Below are 17,452 nucleotides of genomic sequence, written 5' to 3'. Positions count from 1 at the left end.
CTTTCGTCTGCAGAGAAAGCCTTTTATCCATCTATTTCGCACTCGCAAAAGATATTTGTAACGTTATCATTCGTTTCTTGAACACGGACGTTTTCGCATCAATATAAAAGAAATACCTGCTTTCCTACCTGACCAACAAATCTTGCAGTCTGCTACTTTTCATGACTCAGCGGTGGTCTTAATTCTTTGTAGCTTTTGGAGTCTTACAAGTGTAAATAAACTGTAGCATTTTCGAGGGGATGGTATTACAATAGACAGCAGGATTGCAGGAGTATCTATGATTCTGAATCATTTCAGGAATTGTATAAGTGCATTGAGGTTGAAGAATATTGGCTGCTCTCAGTTGATGTTATTTGTTCACAAAGAAACAACCCTGAAATTGAAGAGAGTGAAATAGTTTACTAGATGCCGTTTCAGTTCTTCATAACAATCCATATCCGAAATAAGTCATACATATTTAACACTTGCATTAAAATGCACCCTTCAGCTATGTCCCCTATTCCTGGAACGCAGGTCCGGAACGCAGGTCAATGTTGAGCACAAGTCAGCAGTAGCGAAATGCAGTGAAGATAACTTATGTTATGAGTCAAAGAATGTGCAGTTTTGTCGAAATAGTTTGTTTTGTAAGAATGTGGAAGCCATAAATACAACTTAACGCATATATTATCCTTCTAATATATTACGGCATGCTTAGAAGGTACCGTAATGACTTTATTGTCTTCAAGAATTGGTTAGGAACCCGACTGTGGAGGTTAATTCAGAAGAAAGTATGAATAATTCTTTATTTGATTGGCAAGACATATCATCTGTTTATATCTTGAGTCTGAAAAGAGCATATTTTCAAAGTATTTGATCATTTTTTGTAGGTTCTTTGAGAAAGAGAGTGGCCGACAAAGTCATTTTTTGCTAATCCGGGCCAAATGTGATCCGAGTTGCATTTTCTAATTCAGGGATGCTTTGCTTTTCTTTACATGCAGGTGATTTCATACCTCCCATGTTTTGTTTGTTTATTTGCTTTCTTTTTGATGCTACACTTTGTAGTTATTTGTTGAAATGTAGTAAAAGACGAAGTTTATCTCACAGGAATCTCTCCTATGAACGTCATGCATTTGTCCTCGCATTCGTAGTATGTACGGAAGTTGTTCTTATTTCCGCCGCATCCTCCGTAGATGAACTGCTCGCATTCTTCCGTGCGTGGGTTGTAGAAAAACCGTCCGATGCGATGCCTGCATGGTCCAGGGTTACGACGGTAGAAGCACTCTGGAGAGCGCGCCGCTGCGCGAGAAAAAAATTTCCGTTGGGTCAGAAATTCTCTTCATAATTGTCACTTGCAAATAGAACAGAACTCCACAACTCAAATAGGCAAGGATGCGAGTACAAATATCGAGCCCTCACCCACATATTTCCACTTTTCATTTATACAGTTTGTTAAAAATAAACGGACTTACGTTTTAAAAATGTGTTGAGAGCGATACCATGAAGATCTCAACGTGAGACGGGTTTATTTTGCTTTGTTTCTATATGATTTTATCGTTCAGTTCTTTTAATTCCATTCTTCATTTTATGTAGGTAATTTCTAAATTTGTTCTCTTGTGAATTTTCATGCCAGGTATATACAGATGTCGTGAAGTATCTTTGGCATTACTCCCTTAGGCAAGAACAAGGTCGTCCACTCTTAAAATATTACTGCTTGCAGCCAACCCTCTGATGAGCGCTTCTAGCGTGCGCAGTAGAAGTTATTGCGTAGGAGCAGTCAGCTCGCAAAGCCCTGCTAAAGGCTCTCTTGCTCCTGCGCAATAGTTTCTACAGCGGTCGCCAGAGCTCTGCTAATTATCAGCAACAAGGAGCGACATTCTAACTAAAAGTGGAAGACCGTCTAGATGAGAAACGCGTATAAACCCTGATTGTTTGCAAGAGACAGAAGCGTTCTTTCAGTGGCCTAGCACACAGCGTTTTTGGCCTGCACCCCAAATATTGTTAGTTTGTATGCCGCTTACAACCGAGAACATTTAGTCAAGACCAGTTACATATTTCGCTATATTTTAGGCACCCTGCGGTCTTTAATTCCTTTTCGCGCTTTGCTTCAAACACATTATTTTCAAGTGGGATGTCACATCGGTCAAGAGTCTCGTTGTAAAAGTGGAGTCCTATAGGCAATGTTTGGTGCAGTTACTATGTGGGCTCACGGCTGCTGATGCCAAGATCCTGCTTGTCCAATCTGATATTTTCCGAACATCTATTGAACAATGCGGTTGGGTTCCATTTTAAAGCGTTTATATCGCTATCACCCTAATAACAACTGTTCGTTGCACCCCACTAGGACAAAAAAATCTGCTTCCGCTTTCTACCAACTGACGGCAGAACTAAAGAGCAAGATGCTCATAGTGCACTTGTTGGGCTTGTTGGGTGGCGCAACATCAAGCACATGATATTCTCTTCTCATACAAATATTAGGAAGCCAAATAAGTGTGCGGAGAGACACATGAACCTATAAGCGATACCAATATTATTATATTTTTGTTTCGAATGAAGTAAGTCCGAATATTAGCAGAGACTGATGTCTATTCGACTCGCCCCTATCTCTATCGCAAGACGACGCTCTCCATATATCCCTAGATGTCCCATAAATGTAGTTGCAGCTCTGACAGATTCGGGGCTTATAGTATAGACCAAGCGCAAATAAAGCGTAAGAAAAACATTAAAGGTCAGGTTCTTTTCTTGGAAAGACTTATACCGAAGAGTTTTTAAGGAATAAATGATATAGCTACCCTCGTCAGTGACCTTGAATTGACGTCGAGGCTAATGTGCTAATGAGCATGCGGCCAATGAATTTATGTCGCCTAAGCATTTATTTACCCTCATTCGGGATGCCTAACGAGATTTACCGAAACAACTTCACACTCTAATTCCTCGTAAACGACCGCTTTGTGTCCCAGGAAGTTGCTGCCATTTCCGTAACGATTGAAACCCTGAGACCCCGAAGTTTGACAGCATTCGTTGTCGCCAGAAATTGGTATCAACCTTGTTTCTGTATGGACTATTTCTAGAAGTTTAGTCAGCCCCCCTCCCCCAACCCCAATTTTAGATCTGTGGAGCACCAAACTGTGGCTCAGTCTGAATTTCGACAAACCTTATTTGAATAAAGCTGATTAAATAATGAGCAACATCCCAAGAGGCCCACCATCAAAAGTTGGAGCCCAAGACCCCAAATTCTGAGGCAGTGGGAATTTTACTCAAACTGGTGTCGACCCTAATGTGCGTATTGTGAATTTATTTGTTGCTTTCAAATATATGTGGGTCACCACCAAATTTGGTCCCTGGGCCCCCTATATAATATCGTCCCAATCTCATCTAAATTGGCGTGTATCCCATTATAAGTGCTTTCAGAATGTTTTTTTCTATCAAATTAGGCGGCATTTTTACCGAATTTCGCGCAAATTGCTCTCTGACCGATTTTGAGTATGGGACGCCTCAATAGTTGTACTTAAATGTTTATGGGCCACAACAATGTATTTTCTCTGGCCCGCCAGTATTCAACATCATCTGAATCTCACCACAAATTTGGTGTTTAACTGAATACAAGTAAGTATAAGCAACATCTTTGATGCCTTTCAGATAAAACGGATCCCCCCCCCCCCCCGCCTGAAATTTAACGTCATCCAAATTTAAGGAAAATTTGAAACCAATCTCATTTGAGTATAACCTACTCGCTATTGTCTTCGATATTCAGATTGTAGGCACCAAAATCTTGCATGCCAATGCTGCTTTCGCGCGAGCGAGCAATGTAGCCTCGTTAAACGAAAAGAAAACATCATCTTACATAAAGCGTTATACGCCGCAGCAGTACACTGCTTGCCCCTCGCTCATGAAAGTGATAAGGTCGCCTCGAAGCATTTATTCTCGATTGCGGGAGAGGAAGCAACTTTTTAGCTACTGTAGGGGCGAGTCAGTGCATCCCTACGAAGACATTGAAAGCGCTAGCTATACACAGTGATTTACGCCTCATTGTTTTTTATTCGGCAGATCTTGTGGCCAGCTCGCGCTTTCAAAATGCGTTTTCTAAAGAAACGTTTCGAATTATGAGCATGCAGATGAAGCTTGGCCTCAGGAAGGCAGATATCAGCCTTGGTGTGCAACTCTCAAATAAACTCGGGTGGCTTCAGTTGCTTAGGACACAGCGTCGTACTTTAAAACTTTGAAACCTCTGGTCAAGACGCCTTGTATAGGGAGCTAACATGCACCACAAGCGCACATGCACAAATCATTGAAGTTTAACTCACGTTTCATGTTTATGTGCCCGAAAGGGCGGCGGCAACTGGCGACGCTGAGAGTGGCGAGGAGAAGCAGTGCCAGGGTTAGTTTGTCCATGTTGATGAAATAGCGCTTTGAACTCGAACTGCAGTACATAGAGGGGTAGATGATAATCAGTGCCAGAAACTATAGCGCCTAACAGCGCACTGCCAAAGCACAGCACCTTCCATATATTCTACGGCTGTTTGAGAGGAGCACTAAAGTGAATTTCCGCATAAAATTATTAATTACACCATATATGGTTTTAAATGCAAACAAAATTTATTTAGTTGGTATAAAATGCAACTGGGTGAAGGTTTTTAAATTAAGCCGCACGTTCTTTTTCTTCCAGTCCAACACCTAAACACAGATTGAACAACTCTGTTTTACGATAGTGTGCCAAAAGATAGTCTTCAGTCAACGTATGCAATTTATCTTTTTATTTATTGCATACTGCCAGCCTGAGTGTCGGTCTAGGAAAGAGTGGGTGGTACACTGAAAAACAGGTATCTTCAGAACCCTATAAAGCCTCTATTATCCACTCCCGCAGACGGTTAGCATACTTTTGCGTTACTACAAAAGATTCTTCAAAAGGCCTAGTAATTTCTTTTGTAATGCCACTTCCTACAGCGCTAGATAAAGTACATGTACTGGGCATAGATTGCCCTTGCCCTGTCATCAAATACATCGTTCATAAATCGCGGATTGTGCGAACACTTTTACACCACGAAACTGGGCTTCTTTGCTGCATATGATATAATCAGATCTTTAGACTTATCTAGCACGATACTTACCCGTGTTTCAATATTACATACATCTATTTCTCCCTTCTCAGGTACTGTTTCAATCACACTGTGGATGAGTGTCTACGCAAGATTTTTCTTAGGAAAGAAACGAGGATAGACGTGGACATCTGATAGACTCTCGGCTGTGCCACAAAACATGCCTGTATAACATTATTTATTCTCAAAAACATATAACAGCCACAGGCAGTTATAAATATTATGAGAAACGAGGGGTAATGTGGGATTTTTAAACTGCTTCTGAGACATGGAAGTCCATTCTCTCATGTAGTATGACGTCTACAGATATTCCAATTGAGTGCCAATGTCGAGGTCATCAGCAAGACTATACCCACACGAGGGGGCGGGCCTTGAAGCTTCTACCGTACTCTGTCAATGAGCCTAATCCTGTGCTAGCTGCATGCACTTGATACCTGCAAATTTGAAAACTTTATCTACCCTCCTCATTTTCTGAAGTCCCCCCCCCCCTATACTTGTAATCCAATTTGTATTCTTAGTGATTACCGGTTATCGTTTCTTCTTATTACTATTATGTCCATTTCTATTTCTTGTTTTCGACTAGAATGACATTAACTCGAGTTATATTTCTAACCTACTGTGCATGCATCATGTATTTACGGGAACGTCTACTTATTACGAGAACGCCTATGGGGGGCACGACACCGCTCAGAGAACCATGTTGAACGCTCTTCTGACCTTTCAGGCACTGTCACGCTGGCTGCCTGTCACCACATGCCCTTCCTGGAACCTAACTGCGCCTTCCTGCTTCGTTCCTGCTCCCGAACTTTTTCACTGGATTCCTTGGACAGCACCCGATCGTGTGCCCCGGCACCGCACCCCAAACTTGGCGCACGAATCCTATCTCACCTGGCAACGTTCATCAATCAGGTTACCAATCACGGGACCCGACGAGTGCTATCTGCTTAAGCCGACCACCGATGCAAGCCAGACGGGGCACGACACCGCTCAGAAAACCATGTTGAACGGTCTTCTGACCTTTCAGGTTAGTTATTTGAGCCCTTGTAAAGAATACCGTAGTAGTAATCGCTGCTTGATAGCGGTGTCGTGCCCCGACAGCTTGAAATGGCGAAGATTCTTTCGTGTATGTTGCGGCGCAGAAATGCTCGCAGCACTGTGCGATCTCATGCTGTTGATTTCTGGTGATGTCGAGCTTAACCCGGGCCCTCCCGGACTACCCGAATTAGAAGCCTTGATGGAAACAATAAAACAGTTACAGGAAAATCAGGCGACCATCATGCACGAATTTGAACAGATTAAAACTGCACAGTCCCTTCACGACGAAAGGCTCAAGTATATTACCATCCGCGTTGTAGCATTGGAATAGACCCAGCACTCCCCGCAATTCAGCTCTGAACCAAGCGTTACCACTCAGATTAAGAGGGATATTGCCGTCCTCAAAGCTGGAAGCACTGATACAAACAACAGGCTACGTAGGAATAACCTTATTTTTCATGATATAAACGACACGAAAGACGAGTCATGGAAAGACTCCGAGCAAGAAGTTCTGACCCTCTGTGCTGACAAATTGGAACTACACCTTGATCCTAGCACAATTGAACGTGCGCATCGCATAGGCAGATTCGCGGAGTCGAAGTGTCGTCCAATAATAGTTAAATTCACCCATTTCAAAACCAAGGAAAGCATCCTGGCATGTGGAAAGAAACTGAAGGACACCGACTACGCAATTAGAGAAGACTTCGCTTCTGCCACAAGGATCGCGCGATCAAAATTATTGCCGTTTATCCGACCACAGAAATGTCCGTTCAAACTTCGATTCGGCAAGCTACATGTTGGCGAGAAATGCTACGTCTATAACCCTGTTACTAGCACTGTCGTCAAAAGCACTCAGAACGCTCAGAACGCAACCAAAAGCATGCAAGCCAACGGTACCCCTTCACAAAGCAAAAAATGACGCTCCGCTCAGCATCCCTTAGTTTCTTCGCGCCACCGGCCTCAAACGTGCACAAATCTTAACATCGGGTTCACTAATATTCTAAGTATCATGTCCAAACGGGACCAGCTTCTCAGCTTCATCGAAGATATCGACGCTGACATCATACTGTTAACCGAGACATGGCTAAACGATAACATTAGAGACAACGAAGTCCTTTCCTGTAACACAGATTACACTTTATACCGACGCGATAGGCAACATCGGAGGGGAGGAGGAACTATCGTGGCAGTTAAAAACTGCCTGCCATCCTCACTCATACGTCATGATGATAACATAGAACTTACAAAGGTACGCGACATCGGAGGGGAGGAGGAACTATCGTGGCAGTTAAAAACTGCCTGCCATCCTCACTCATACGTCATGATGATAACATAGAACTTACATAGGTACGCGTAGGCACTACGCCTCCCAAGGCGATATTTGGCATATGTTATCGGCCATCGGAGAAATGCCCGTACTTCACTGAGTTCTTACACCAAGCGCTAACCAACATTGAAACAACATTTCCCCGCATACCCATTTTTTTTTATTCGGCGACTTCAATTACCATAGTATCAACTGGTCTGTTCTGTCTGTCTCAAAAGGTCCTACAGCCGAATCCAGGCAATTCATCGAACTAGTGCTGGACCATTACCTTCAACAATTGATATCATGGCCCACTAGAAGTGACAATACACTAGACCTCCTGCTCACATCAACCTCCTATAATGTATCAACTATAAATCTGCTACCCGGGATCAGTGATCACAGCCTTCTTCACATAATCATATCATTATCAATGGAAAAAAGATCACCATCAAGGAAACTAATCACAGATTATAAAAGAGCGAACTTCGAAATTATCAATAGCAAACTTGCAGAATTTTTCGTTACTTTCGAAAAATCTTATTTATCCCGCACGGTTAATGCTAACTGGGAGTTGTATAAAAACACATTAGTAAACTTGAAAAATCAATACATTCTTACTATTCTTGTAAAATCTGACAATAACAATCCCTGGTTTAATAAACGCCTCAAATCTCTTCTGAACCGTAAAAAACGTCTTTACAGGACAGCAAAGGAAAGTAACAATCTTGAAAAATGGGACCGATACCACTTATGTGTCAAACAATACTTAAATGAACTTGAAGAGGCTAAGAAGAAATTCCAAACCTCTGACTTGCTTTCCATTCTTTGTTCCAACCCAAACAAATTATGGCATCTTCTATCGAATAAATCCCGACCCAACCAAATTGAACTGACAGACTCCAGCGGTGACCCTATTGGACCCGAGAGTAGTGCTTCCGTATTAAATGATTATTTCACTTCTATTTTCACTCCTACCAACATTACTTCTGTCAATCACAAGCCCCTCATTGATTCACAACCGATGAAAGAAATACAAATAAATGCGGAGGCCATATCACACCTTATTAGTTCTCTTCCGCTTTCAACATGAGGTGGCTGCGACGAAATCAACAGCAAATTGCTCAAAAACACGGCGTCCATCTCGAGCAGCATACTATACAAAATGTTTTCACAATCCCTTGACACTGGTGACGTGCCGGATGACTGGAAAAAAGCGCGCATAATACCAATTTTAAAATCAGGTGACCGCTCAAGCCCATTTAACTATCGTCCAATATCCCTTACTAGCCTCCCCTCAAAGCAGCTTGAACATATCATAGCATCTAACCTCATGGCACACCTTGAGTCAATTAATTACTTTTATCCTCAGCAGCACGGTTTTCGAAAGCTACTTTCATGGGAGACACAACTAGCCGAATTTACTCACGATTTAATACAGTACATGGACGACCATTATCAGATTGATTCCATCTTCTTAGATTTCTGGAAGGCGTTTGACCGTGTCTCCCACAATCATTTATTGCTTAAACTATCCAGCATCGGAGTATCACGAAAATTGCCATCGTGGGTAGAACACTTCTTAAAAGGGCGCGTACAATTTACCCGTGCTAACAAGTATAACTCTTCTCTCTCTAGCGTAACATCAGGCGTTCCTCAGGGTGCCGGCCTGTCTCCTTTATTGTTCCTAATATACATCAATGACCTGCCTTCTAATATCAAATCTAAACTGAGATTATTCGCTGACGACTGCGTCGTATACCGCACCATAATCAACCAAGATGACACATGCGCGCTCCAACATGACCTGAACGTTATCACACTATGGTGCGACACCTGGCTCATGCCTCTAAATACCGACAAATGCAAGGTCCTGACATTTTCCTGCCTGTATACCCCGACTAATTTTACGTACTATCTGAATTCTTCCCCGGTTACCCACGCAACATCATATAAATATCTTGGTCTGCACATGACACCATCGCTATCTTGGACAAAACATATCGAAACTATCTGTTCCAAGGCTTCGCGCACCCTGGGCTACATGCGACGTAATTTAAGCGATTCATCACCAGAAGTTAAAAAACTGGCTTATTTAACTTTCATCAGACCAAAACTTGAATACGCGTCAGCTATTTGGAATCCGTCACAAGCTTACCACGCCGCTAGTATTGAAGCCATTCAAAATCGCGCTGCACGGTTCATCACATCGACACATTCTAAACGATGCAGCGTCACTTCATTAAAGAAATACCTCGAGCTACCGTCCCTCGCATCACGCCGCCTCATATCTCGTTTTTGCCTTCTTCATACGTTCTATCATCACCCACGGTCTAGACACGAGCTTCTAACTACACCTCCAAGAAGATCTTCCCGTCTAAACCATAGCCAGTCTTTAACACGCATTCCTACCCGCACCCTAGCAATGAATAGCTCGTTCTTCCCCCACGCAGTTCTCGATAAACTGAAAAATCATATAAGCTAATAAGCGATTCCAGCTGAACGAACGACACTCTGCCTTATTCTCAGCCTTTTATAAAGTTTTCCCCTGCTTGTTCTGTTTTTCTTGTACTTGTAATTGTTTGCTCTGTAATTTGCTTTATCTTTTTATTTTTTACATCGTTCACGACATGTTCCCCTGCTTGTTCTTTTTTTCTTGTACTTGTATTTGTTTGCGTTGTATTTTGCTTAATCTTTTTTGTAACGTTCATAATATGTTAAAATCTGTAGCCTGCCCCCCCTTATGTAATGCCTTGGGGCCCTTAAGGTGGAATAAATGAAATAAATGAAATTTCTTTGACAATATTTCTTTAACAATTGTTTGTGGCTTAATTCCAAAATTCCATCCACAAATTAACGAATACCTGGCTGTGGCGCTGAAAACACACATCACGATCATCTAAACCCTCATCTGTCCGTATGGTATTCTTTTTTTCTCAGTGGTAATCTGCTTGTGCAAACACTAACCCCGTGTACACGACATACAGCCAGCTATTAACTCGGTGCAACTCCACGAACACAGCGCCTAGCTGCCACGCGTGCAAGACGTGTCTAACTACGATGCAAATATTTTGGTGAACATGTAACTCAGAGGGCTAAATTAACTTTATATACAAAGAAATGCACAAAAAAAAACAAGTAGATCTTGTCACATTTACCGCAGGTACCATAGAGTTCCTTACATTAACTAGAGGGTAAGCTGAGGGCGCTTCACTTCAGCCACCATGGGCGCGCTAAGAATCATGGGCCGGTGTGCTACTTGTTGCGGGACAGTCGGTTTTTCTCGGGTACGTGGAGTGGCACTACTGTGATGTTTCTTTTTCGTCATCATCATCATCTGAAGGTGCGTACATAGACCGCGAAAGCCATAGTAGCGAAGGCGGAAAACCAGACGTCGCCAATAAATGGTTTCTGTTTCCCGAAATGCCATTAAAAACTTCCTTAAGTGATTGCACAACTATAGATATTTTTATAACGTTTTTTTTTAATTCAAAGTTTGCCTATTAAGTGCGAAATATTGGTATTTGTGATGCTCAAAACTAAGCCAATGGGAGAAAGAGCCATCGCTTATATTGGATAAATCTCACATTGACCTGCTGTTTCTCTCTCTTTTTGCAATTTATAGTCACAATATTCAATCTTAGGACATTATTTACGGTATAACAACGTTTATCTTCGCATTAGTTTTGGCCAAAAGTGGTAGTTCTGCACTCAGTAGCTCTCCGGCCCATTATGCTTTGAGCGCCCATGGTGGCTGAACTGGCCGTCTGGAAACTCCATGTAAACTCCCATAGACGGCAGCACAGCTTTCTCTCTAGATAAGAGTAAGAAACTCTATGGCTCGTACCAAACGTTTCTGCCTTCAGCAGCGCTGGTGATGAGCGCCACTTCAAGCATGGCGACGTTCTTGGTATTATAATTTTCGGTTTTGAACTTACTTTAAAAGAGAACCGAGCAATGCTAAAGAAAAAGGGTAGATGGAATGTACTGAACGAGACGAAGGTAGGTGGTTGGTGTGAACACCAATACCTGCCTGCAAGATGCTGCGGCATAGTCATAAATCATGGTGTTTTACTTCAGACGATACAAACCTGAGTAATTAATTTGCAATGAAAGGCCACAGTAGGGTGTTACCATCAGCAGAGGCATGCCAAAACCGCGACTTCGAGAAACTTTGGGGATTGGGGAGCCGCCGAAGGTAAGGAAGATCAGTGAGTTGTGGGCTCGATGATAAGCAGAGTGAGTCAAAAGTAGGAGTTGTGACCTCTCGGGCGCAGGAGACACGCTTGCGTGGTCAAGAAAGCAAGAAATAATATTCAATCTTTGCTAAATGGTGTCTTGAACGTTAACAGGAGATTCGCGCGAGCACCACAGTGTGATGTCGTGGGCGTACAAAAAGCGCTGAAGATCGAGAATAGATGATAACTGAACCGCTAGAGGAGCGTCGACGATAATAAAAAGGGTGGGTGAAAGAACAGCACCTTGCGGGGTACCGCGGGTGAAACGGTGGGGTGTGGAAGTGAAGTGCTTGAATGCTCGAAAAAGAGCCTCGCGATTAGAAAGAAAAGCTCAGACGTAGTTATACATGCGAGAGCCGCAATCGGTGCTGGAAAAGCAGGTAAGAATATGGTCATGGGAGACGCAATCGAATGCCTTGCGGACATCGATTGTGACTAGGGCGTGAAGCTGAGAGCTACCACAGGTAAAGAAAGTTATGCTGAAGTTTTAGGAAAGGGTCCTGTGCAGATACACGGGGGCGAAAACCAATGAGGGCATCATGGGAGCGAGTTCGAAGCCTCCAAATGCCGACTGAGGCTAGTGAGCGCCATTTTTTCCATCGTCTTGCCGGCACAGCAGGTCAGGGAAATGGGCCGGGGATTTGAAAGGGACGGAGGCTTACAAGGCTTGGGAATGAGAGAAATAAGTGAGGATATATATTAATTCATATATATTATCATAGGTGAGTATCATAGATCTAAGGTGTCTCTGCTTATATTTTCATCTTCAGCAACACCAGTGGCGAATTACAACGAAGATATTGTTCTCAACAGTGGCAATTACATTGCGGAAAGCACTAAATCCTTAAAATAATTTTACTTCTTACACTATGCCTGAAACGGGTTTTATAAAATAATGAAAACAGTGGATAAATAACACAGTAAATGCACGGAGAAGATGGTACAACTATTTCAAAGATTCTATTCTATAAGAAGATGTTAACTGCAGCAAAGTTGTGTCAGGGCGCCTCTACTATACAACACAAAAACCTAACATCGTTAGGGGCTAAAATATTTTTTTCAGAGCAAAATATAAACGTTACTAAAGAAGAGAAAAGGCGCAGTTCCGAAACAGTATTTATAACTCTACTCAAACACTCTCGTGCTTGTGCCAAGGGTTTATAAGCTGTTTTAAACCATAAGCCTCAAAACGTCCACAATTAAAAATAAAAAAGTAGACGGGACGCGCCCTTAAGACCGCCTTTTCATTGCGCGCGTTTTCTTTTAATTTTTCTCAAAAAATCACTCCAGATTTGAAATTATTGCTACCGTAACGTCAGTACACTTTGCGAACACACGTTAGTCATGCGCATCACAAAGCTTCTACTTACTTCCCCTCTAACACGCTTGGTACCAATGGCCCTCATGGCTTATGCTTTTATTATCCGTCTGGCATGCAGAGGGCCTGGGTTCCAAACCCCAATGGCGACAACTTCATTTTAATGAATTGCTTCCACTTACTGAATAACTTTAGTTTGAGGAATGTAATCGTCCATTTCAGCTTGATTCAAACCCTTCCGAATTCTTTACGTAGCTCATTTTTTATGAGCAGTGTTTGAAATTCCCTCGCGAGTTCGTGACTGTGTGACGTCTAACCCTGCCGACCAATCACAACTTTTCTAAACGAATGTTTCTGACACGCAGGGTCGACTACTACTACTACTACTACTACTACTGCTACTACTACTACTACTACTACTACTACTACTACTACTACTACTACTACTACTACTACTACTACTACTACTACTGCTACTACTGCTACCACTACTACTACTACTACAACTACGCTGGCAGTTTTTCGAGCAAATGAGTTTTATGCGCTTCGCGTAAACTTCAGCACCGACATTACGACCCGCTAAATTAAGGAAAACGAATGTGCGCTCTTTGATTAAGCTGCCGCGATGTTCGATTTCTATCCTCAATCATGAAGCGCGCGCCACTATGTGATCGATATTATGATGTCACCCAGGAACTTTTGATTTCTCTGACGGGTACTTTTACCCTCCTCCTCCTGTCGTCCGGAAGACAAGACGGGATATTTATAACGGTCTTTTGTACACATTAACTTCACGGCACTCGTAAGCCGTCTAAGGCTTCTTATGAGGGGCGCATATAATACCGCATATAACGAAACCGAGATATCAACTGTGTTCTAACAGAACAAAAAGGCACCTCACTCACCTCCTTTTTTAATAATGCGAGCGCAACTTGCAGTTCGTACTGCTTCGCGTTGCTATATATGCGACCTGACGCCGTCCATGTTTATTCATTTATTTTCTTCCCAACAATTTTGCCGCCAATTGCGGGCCTCCGTCGATTGCATGTGCAAACAACATGAACGACACTGCTACTTCAGATATATAATCTAAATGAGGGGCGTGTTTCCGAGCCTGTTAGGAGCTCTGCACAATATTTTAACGATATCTCTTACGACCAACGGCAACGCTGCCCGGCTAGGAATTTTATTTTTGGACGTCCGGGGAGCGGCGTACGTGCGATTAGCGTCGGCCTTCCACTCTTCCGTTGTTTTGCAAGAAGGTCATTAAGAATGTCATAGTGAAGCATCCGCTGACAATATTCTGGCATCCGCCGGTTTAAAAAACAAAGCGAGGCTTTGAAACAAGCCGTTTTTTTTTTTTTGTGTAAAATCTTGACTGTTAAGAAACGGATGGAAAGCTTTGACGAGAAAGATGATTTAATGTCATGTGCAATGTGACGATAGCAATGTTTTACATTTATTAGTTCCGCACTTCTGAAACGAATGAATGGGAAATGCAAATACACCTCGGTTTGGTGGTTTCTCCTTCGTAAAGATGAATATCAATTGGAATCAGGCGTGTTATTATCACAGATTGTTTCTTTTCCTAAACAGCACGCACTCACACATCTATATACAACAGTGTGCCTACGTTTTGTTCAATAAAGAAAGTGAACCAGTAAGTATTAACCCTGTATGCAATTTTCAAAATTAAGACGGAAATATTGTCATCCGGAGCTGGATTCGTTGCATTTCAGCGCCGCCTTCAACTCTTTCAACAGTCAAAGAGCCGTGTAAGGGATTTTGCCCTTCTCCACTTGTGATCGCGAACGGCAAACAATGTTAACAAACAGGCGCAGTGGTCTGTAAATAACAGTGTAGTGAAGGAGGTACTAATTTCAGATTTTATGCAGAGTTCAGCGCGTCGTCTCAGCATGGTAGGGGATAGACGTTCTTACGGATCATCGCATTCAGGCGGTGGTACACCATACAGAAACGAATAGACCTATATTTCTTCTTGACCAAGACGACAGGGGACGCCCAGGGACTACTGATTGAAATCTCTACTGAGCTTGCTCCAGTGGCGCATAGACGTAAGAGGGTGGCAAAAACGGCAAACGTGAAATCGATTTCCTCTGCCTAAGGAAAGTTATCGAAATTCTCAAGTATCACAAACCTGGTTCAGAGCCCCTCGAAGGGATGCATCGAAATGTATAGAAATATGTTTGTAGAGTGTGTACAAGGGCCGGTTTACCGTATTTCTTCAACTTGCGGCCGAGTATACATAGGGCAAACTGGAAGCAGTTTAAATGAAAGACTTGCAGAACGCAAGCGTAATGTGGCCCAACCAAAAAATGGTAACCCGTCGGAACATTGTCATTGCGGCCCTAGTACAGCTTATAATAAATTCTTCAGCGAGTGTCCTGTGGAGGCAAACAGCAAAGATAAATACACGCGTGAAATATTCGAGGCACACATGATTCGCAAGAAAGCAGATGAATGCGTTAGTATTCATCTGCATTCATGGTATTCATGGTAATGGGATGTCCATGAGATGTGTCATCTCTCTTTCTTTTTTTGATACACTGTCTTCTGTATATATGTATGCTTCTGCGCCGTCAATAAACTGTTGTTGCAAGTTGGCGCTGTGTACTTTGTGTCTCTCACGTCCCTGTATTTTTTTGCGCTTCAGGCTTCGTCAAAGGAGATAATAGTGCTGTGTTAGGTACTGGGGAACAGCGCAACAAAGGTTGGACAAGGACGAACTCAGCGCTTGTCCCGTCCTTGTTACGCTTTTGTTGCGGTGTTCCCGAGTATAAATGGGAACCAAATAGCGCATATTTTAGATTTAGTGCTGTATTATGCACAAATACACCCTCGATATGCAATTATCGTGAGAATGCACATCTGCTTATCCCTGCCAAGGAGTAGAAAAAGATCTACAAACACTATAGAACTACGCGAGAAGCTTGCAACATTTTCTAAAAATGCGAAATTGAAAGCACACTTTGGCCGTTTATTTAAAATGTTCACTTCTTTGATGCACACTTTATGATATCGATTTCAGCATATTGTACAATCAAAGCAGAATTATTTTCCGCGTTCATTTCACGACTGCAAGTATCACGAGAGGCACATTGAGATCTTGTAGCTTCTTCAGTCGTAGCACACTTTGTATTCCCCGCCAGCAGCTAAGGCTTAGTGTGTCCTCTTCCATAACGATGTGGAATGAAGATCTGAACGCACGCAGCGACATATACAGGGCTGACTAACGATCTACGAAAGTAGCGCCGCCCTTTCTATAACGTCCTACAGGCTCAGGCATTCCGATATCGGCCTAGCACCGAGCTCCATTTGTCTAGCGCTCCTGCACAACAGCTTATATATATCTTCGTCTCCACAACGCAACAGTCGCCTTTTCTCTCAGCATCCTCTAGTGCAACCACTGGCATTTGCCTTACCTCTCTAATTGCGCTTCATCGCTGCACACATTGTGTCAGTACTGCGCATGAGCACAGTAATGCGGCTTATTCAATCGATACGTAACCGAGTGATTCTTCCCGCGAATAAATGTTCCTTTGGTTTAATTACAACCCTTAGATTTTAAAAACGAGCGAGTTTCCTAATCAGGTTATGAGACCAAAATCTCATTTTACACGAGTTTGGTCCTACAATTGCAAGGAATGCCTCTCGTAAGCTTGGCCGCAAATTTTATCCCGCCAAGCTTGGCGCCGTTCTGGCTATTTCAGGCAGCTCTGGCATGAGATGTCACCCTCCTAAACCGGGGGGCGGCGCAATATGTAGGTTCCTCATCCATCGTCCTTTTTCAGAACCTTCGCCCGGCGCTGCTGCTTTCTTTTACCGGCGCGCTGCGTTTTTCTGTACCTCAACGCCACTTTGAAACACACATATATATATATATATATATAAAGTTTTGGCCTCACAATATTACAATATACCGGGTGTCCCAGCTAACTTGAACCAAGGGGTACAAAATAATATATTTGAGGTAGGTTAGTGAAACCAATTGCATTCAACTGCCAGCCTCCTTGAGCACTACAGGCAATTTTTTGTTTTGCAATTACTTAAGTAGCTAATTATGTTAATTTATCTAATTTATTAAATATTGACTTTAGACCGAACATGCAAATTGGAAAATTGTAGAGCACTTTCAGAAACCCCCATTTCATTAATTGCGATAAAAAAAGTCTCACGTGTATCATTTTTTCCGGGCTCACAAGAAAGCCCGCGAAATACAAATAATACCACGTGATTAGTGCATTTTTGCGCCGCGATCGTGGGGCTCTCAGTCGTGGTTTGAGCGAACGAAATCAGCTGCGGCCGTGTCTTCTTGGCCCCGTTAAAGCGGCAGGCCGATATGCCTGCGATGGCTCCTTCGCCCGCGTCAGACAGCCGGCCCACGTGACGGTGCAGTAGCAGCGAGAGCGGCGAGCCGACACCACCGACATTCTAACAAGGCCTCCGTCTCTCCCATCAGCAA

General features: G+C 42.8%; 1 protein-coding gene across 1 annotated transcript; it reads right to left on the bottom strand.

The window, feature by feature from the left end:
- Positions 1-992: 992 nt before the first annotated feature.
- LOC146177018 (kunitz-type serine protease inhibitor-like) lies at positions 993-13,944 on the bottom strand. Its single transcript, XM_084581072.1, has 3 exons — positions 13,875-13,944; positions 4,281-4,396; positions 993-1,275 (listed from the first exon to the last, which is right to left on the bottom strand). The coding sequence occupies exons 2-3, from the start codon at positions 4,366-4,368 to the stop codon at positions 1,073-1,075; spliced, it is 291 nt and encodes a 96-aa protein (XP_084437198.1). The 5' UTR covers positions 4,369-4,396; positions 13,875-13,944; the 3' UTR covers positions 993-1,072.
- Between the last annotated feature and the right edge of the window lie 3,508 nt (positions 13,945-17,452).

Source organism: Amblyomma maculatum, chromosome 10 (assembly GCF_055883805.1).
Source record: "Amblyomma maculatum isolate TAMU_Amacu chromosome 10, ASM5588380v1, whole genome shotgun sequence".
In the NCBI taxonomy this organism is placed as follows: domain Eukaryota; kingdom Metazoa; phylum Arthropoda; class Arachnida; order Ixodida; family Ixodidae; genus Amblyomma; species Amblyomma maculatum.
This window is presented reverse-complemented; position numbering and strand designations above follow the sequence as displayed.

What these genes read in the sequence shown, in the direction of transcription:
- LOC146177018 (XM_084581072.1), bottom strand. Translation starts at nt 4,368, where the DNA reads ATGGACAAACTAACCCTGGCACTGCTTCTCCTCGCCACTCTCAGCGTC. An exon ending in CGGGCACATAAACATGAAAC is followed by an intron (nt 1,276 to 4,280) that starts GTGAGTTAAACT and finishes TTTCTCGCGCAG; the next exon opens with CGGCGCGCTCTCCAGAGTGC.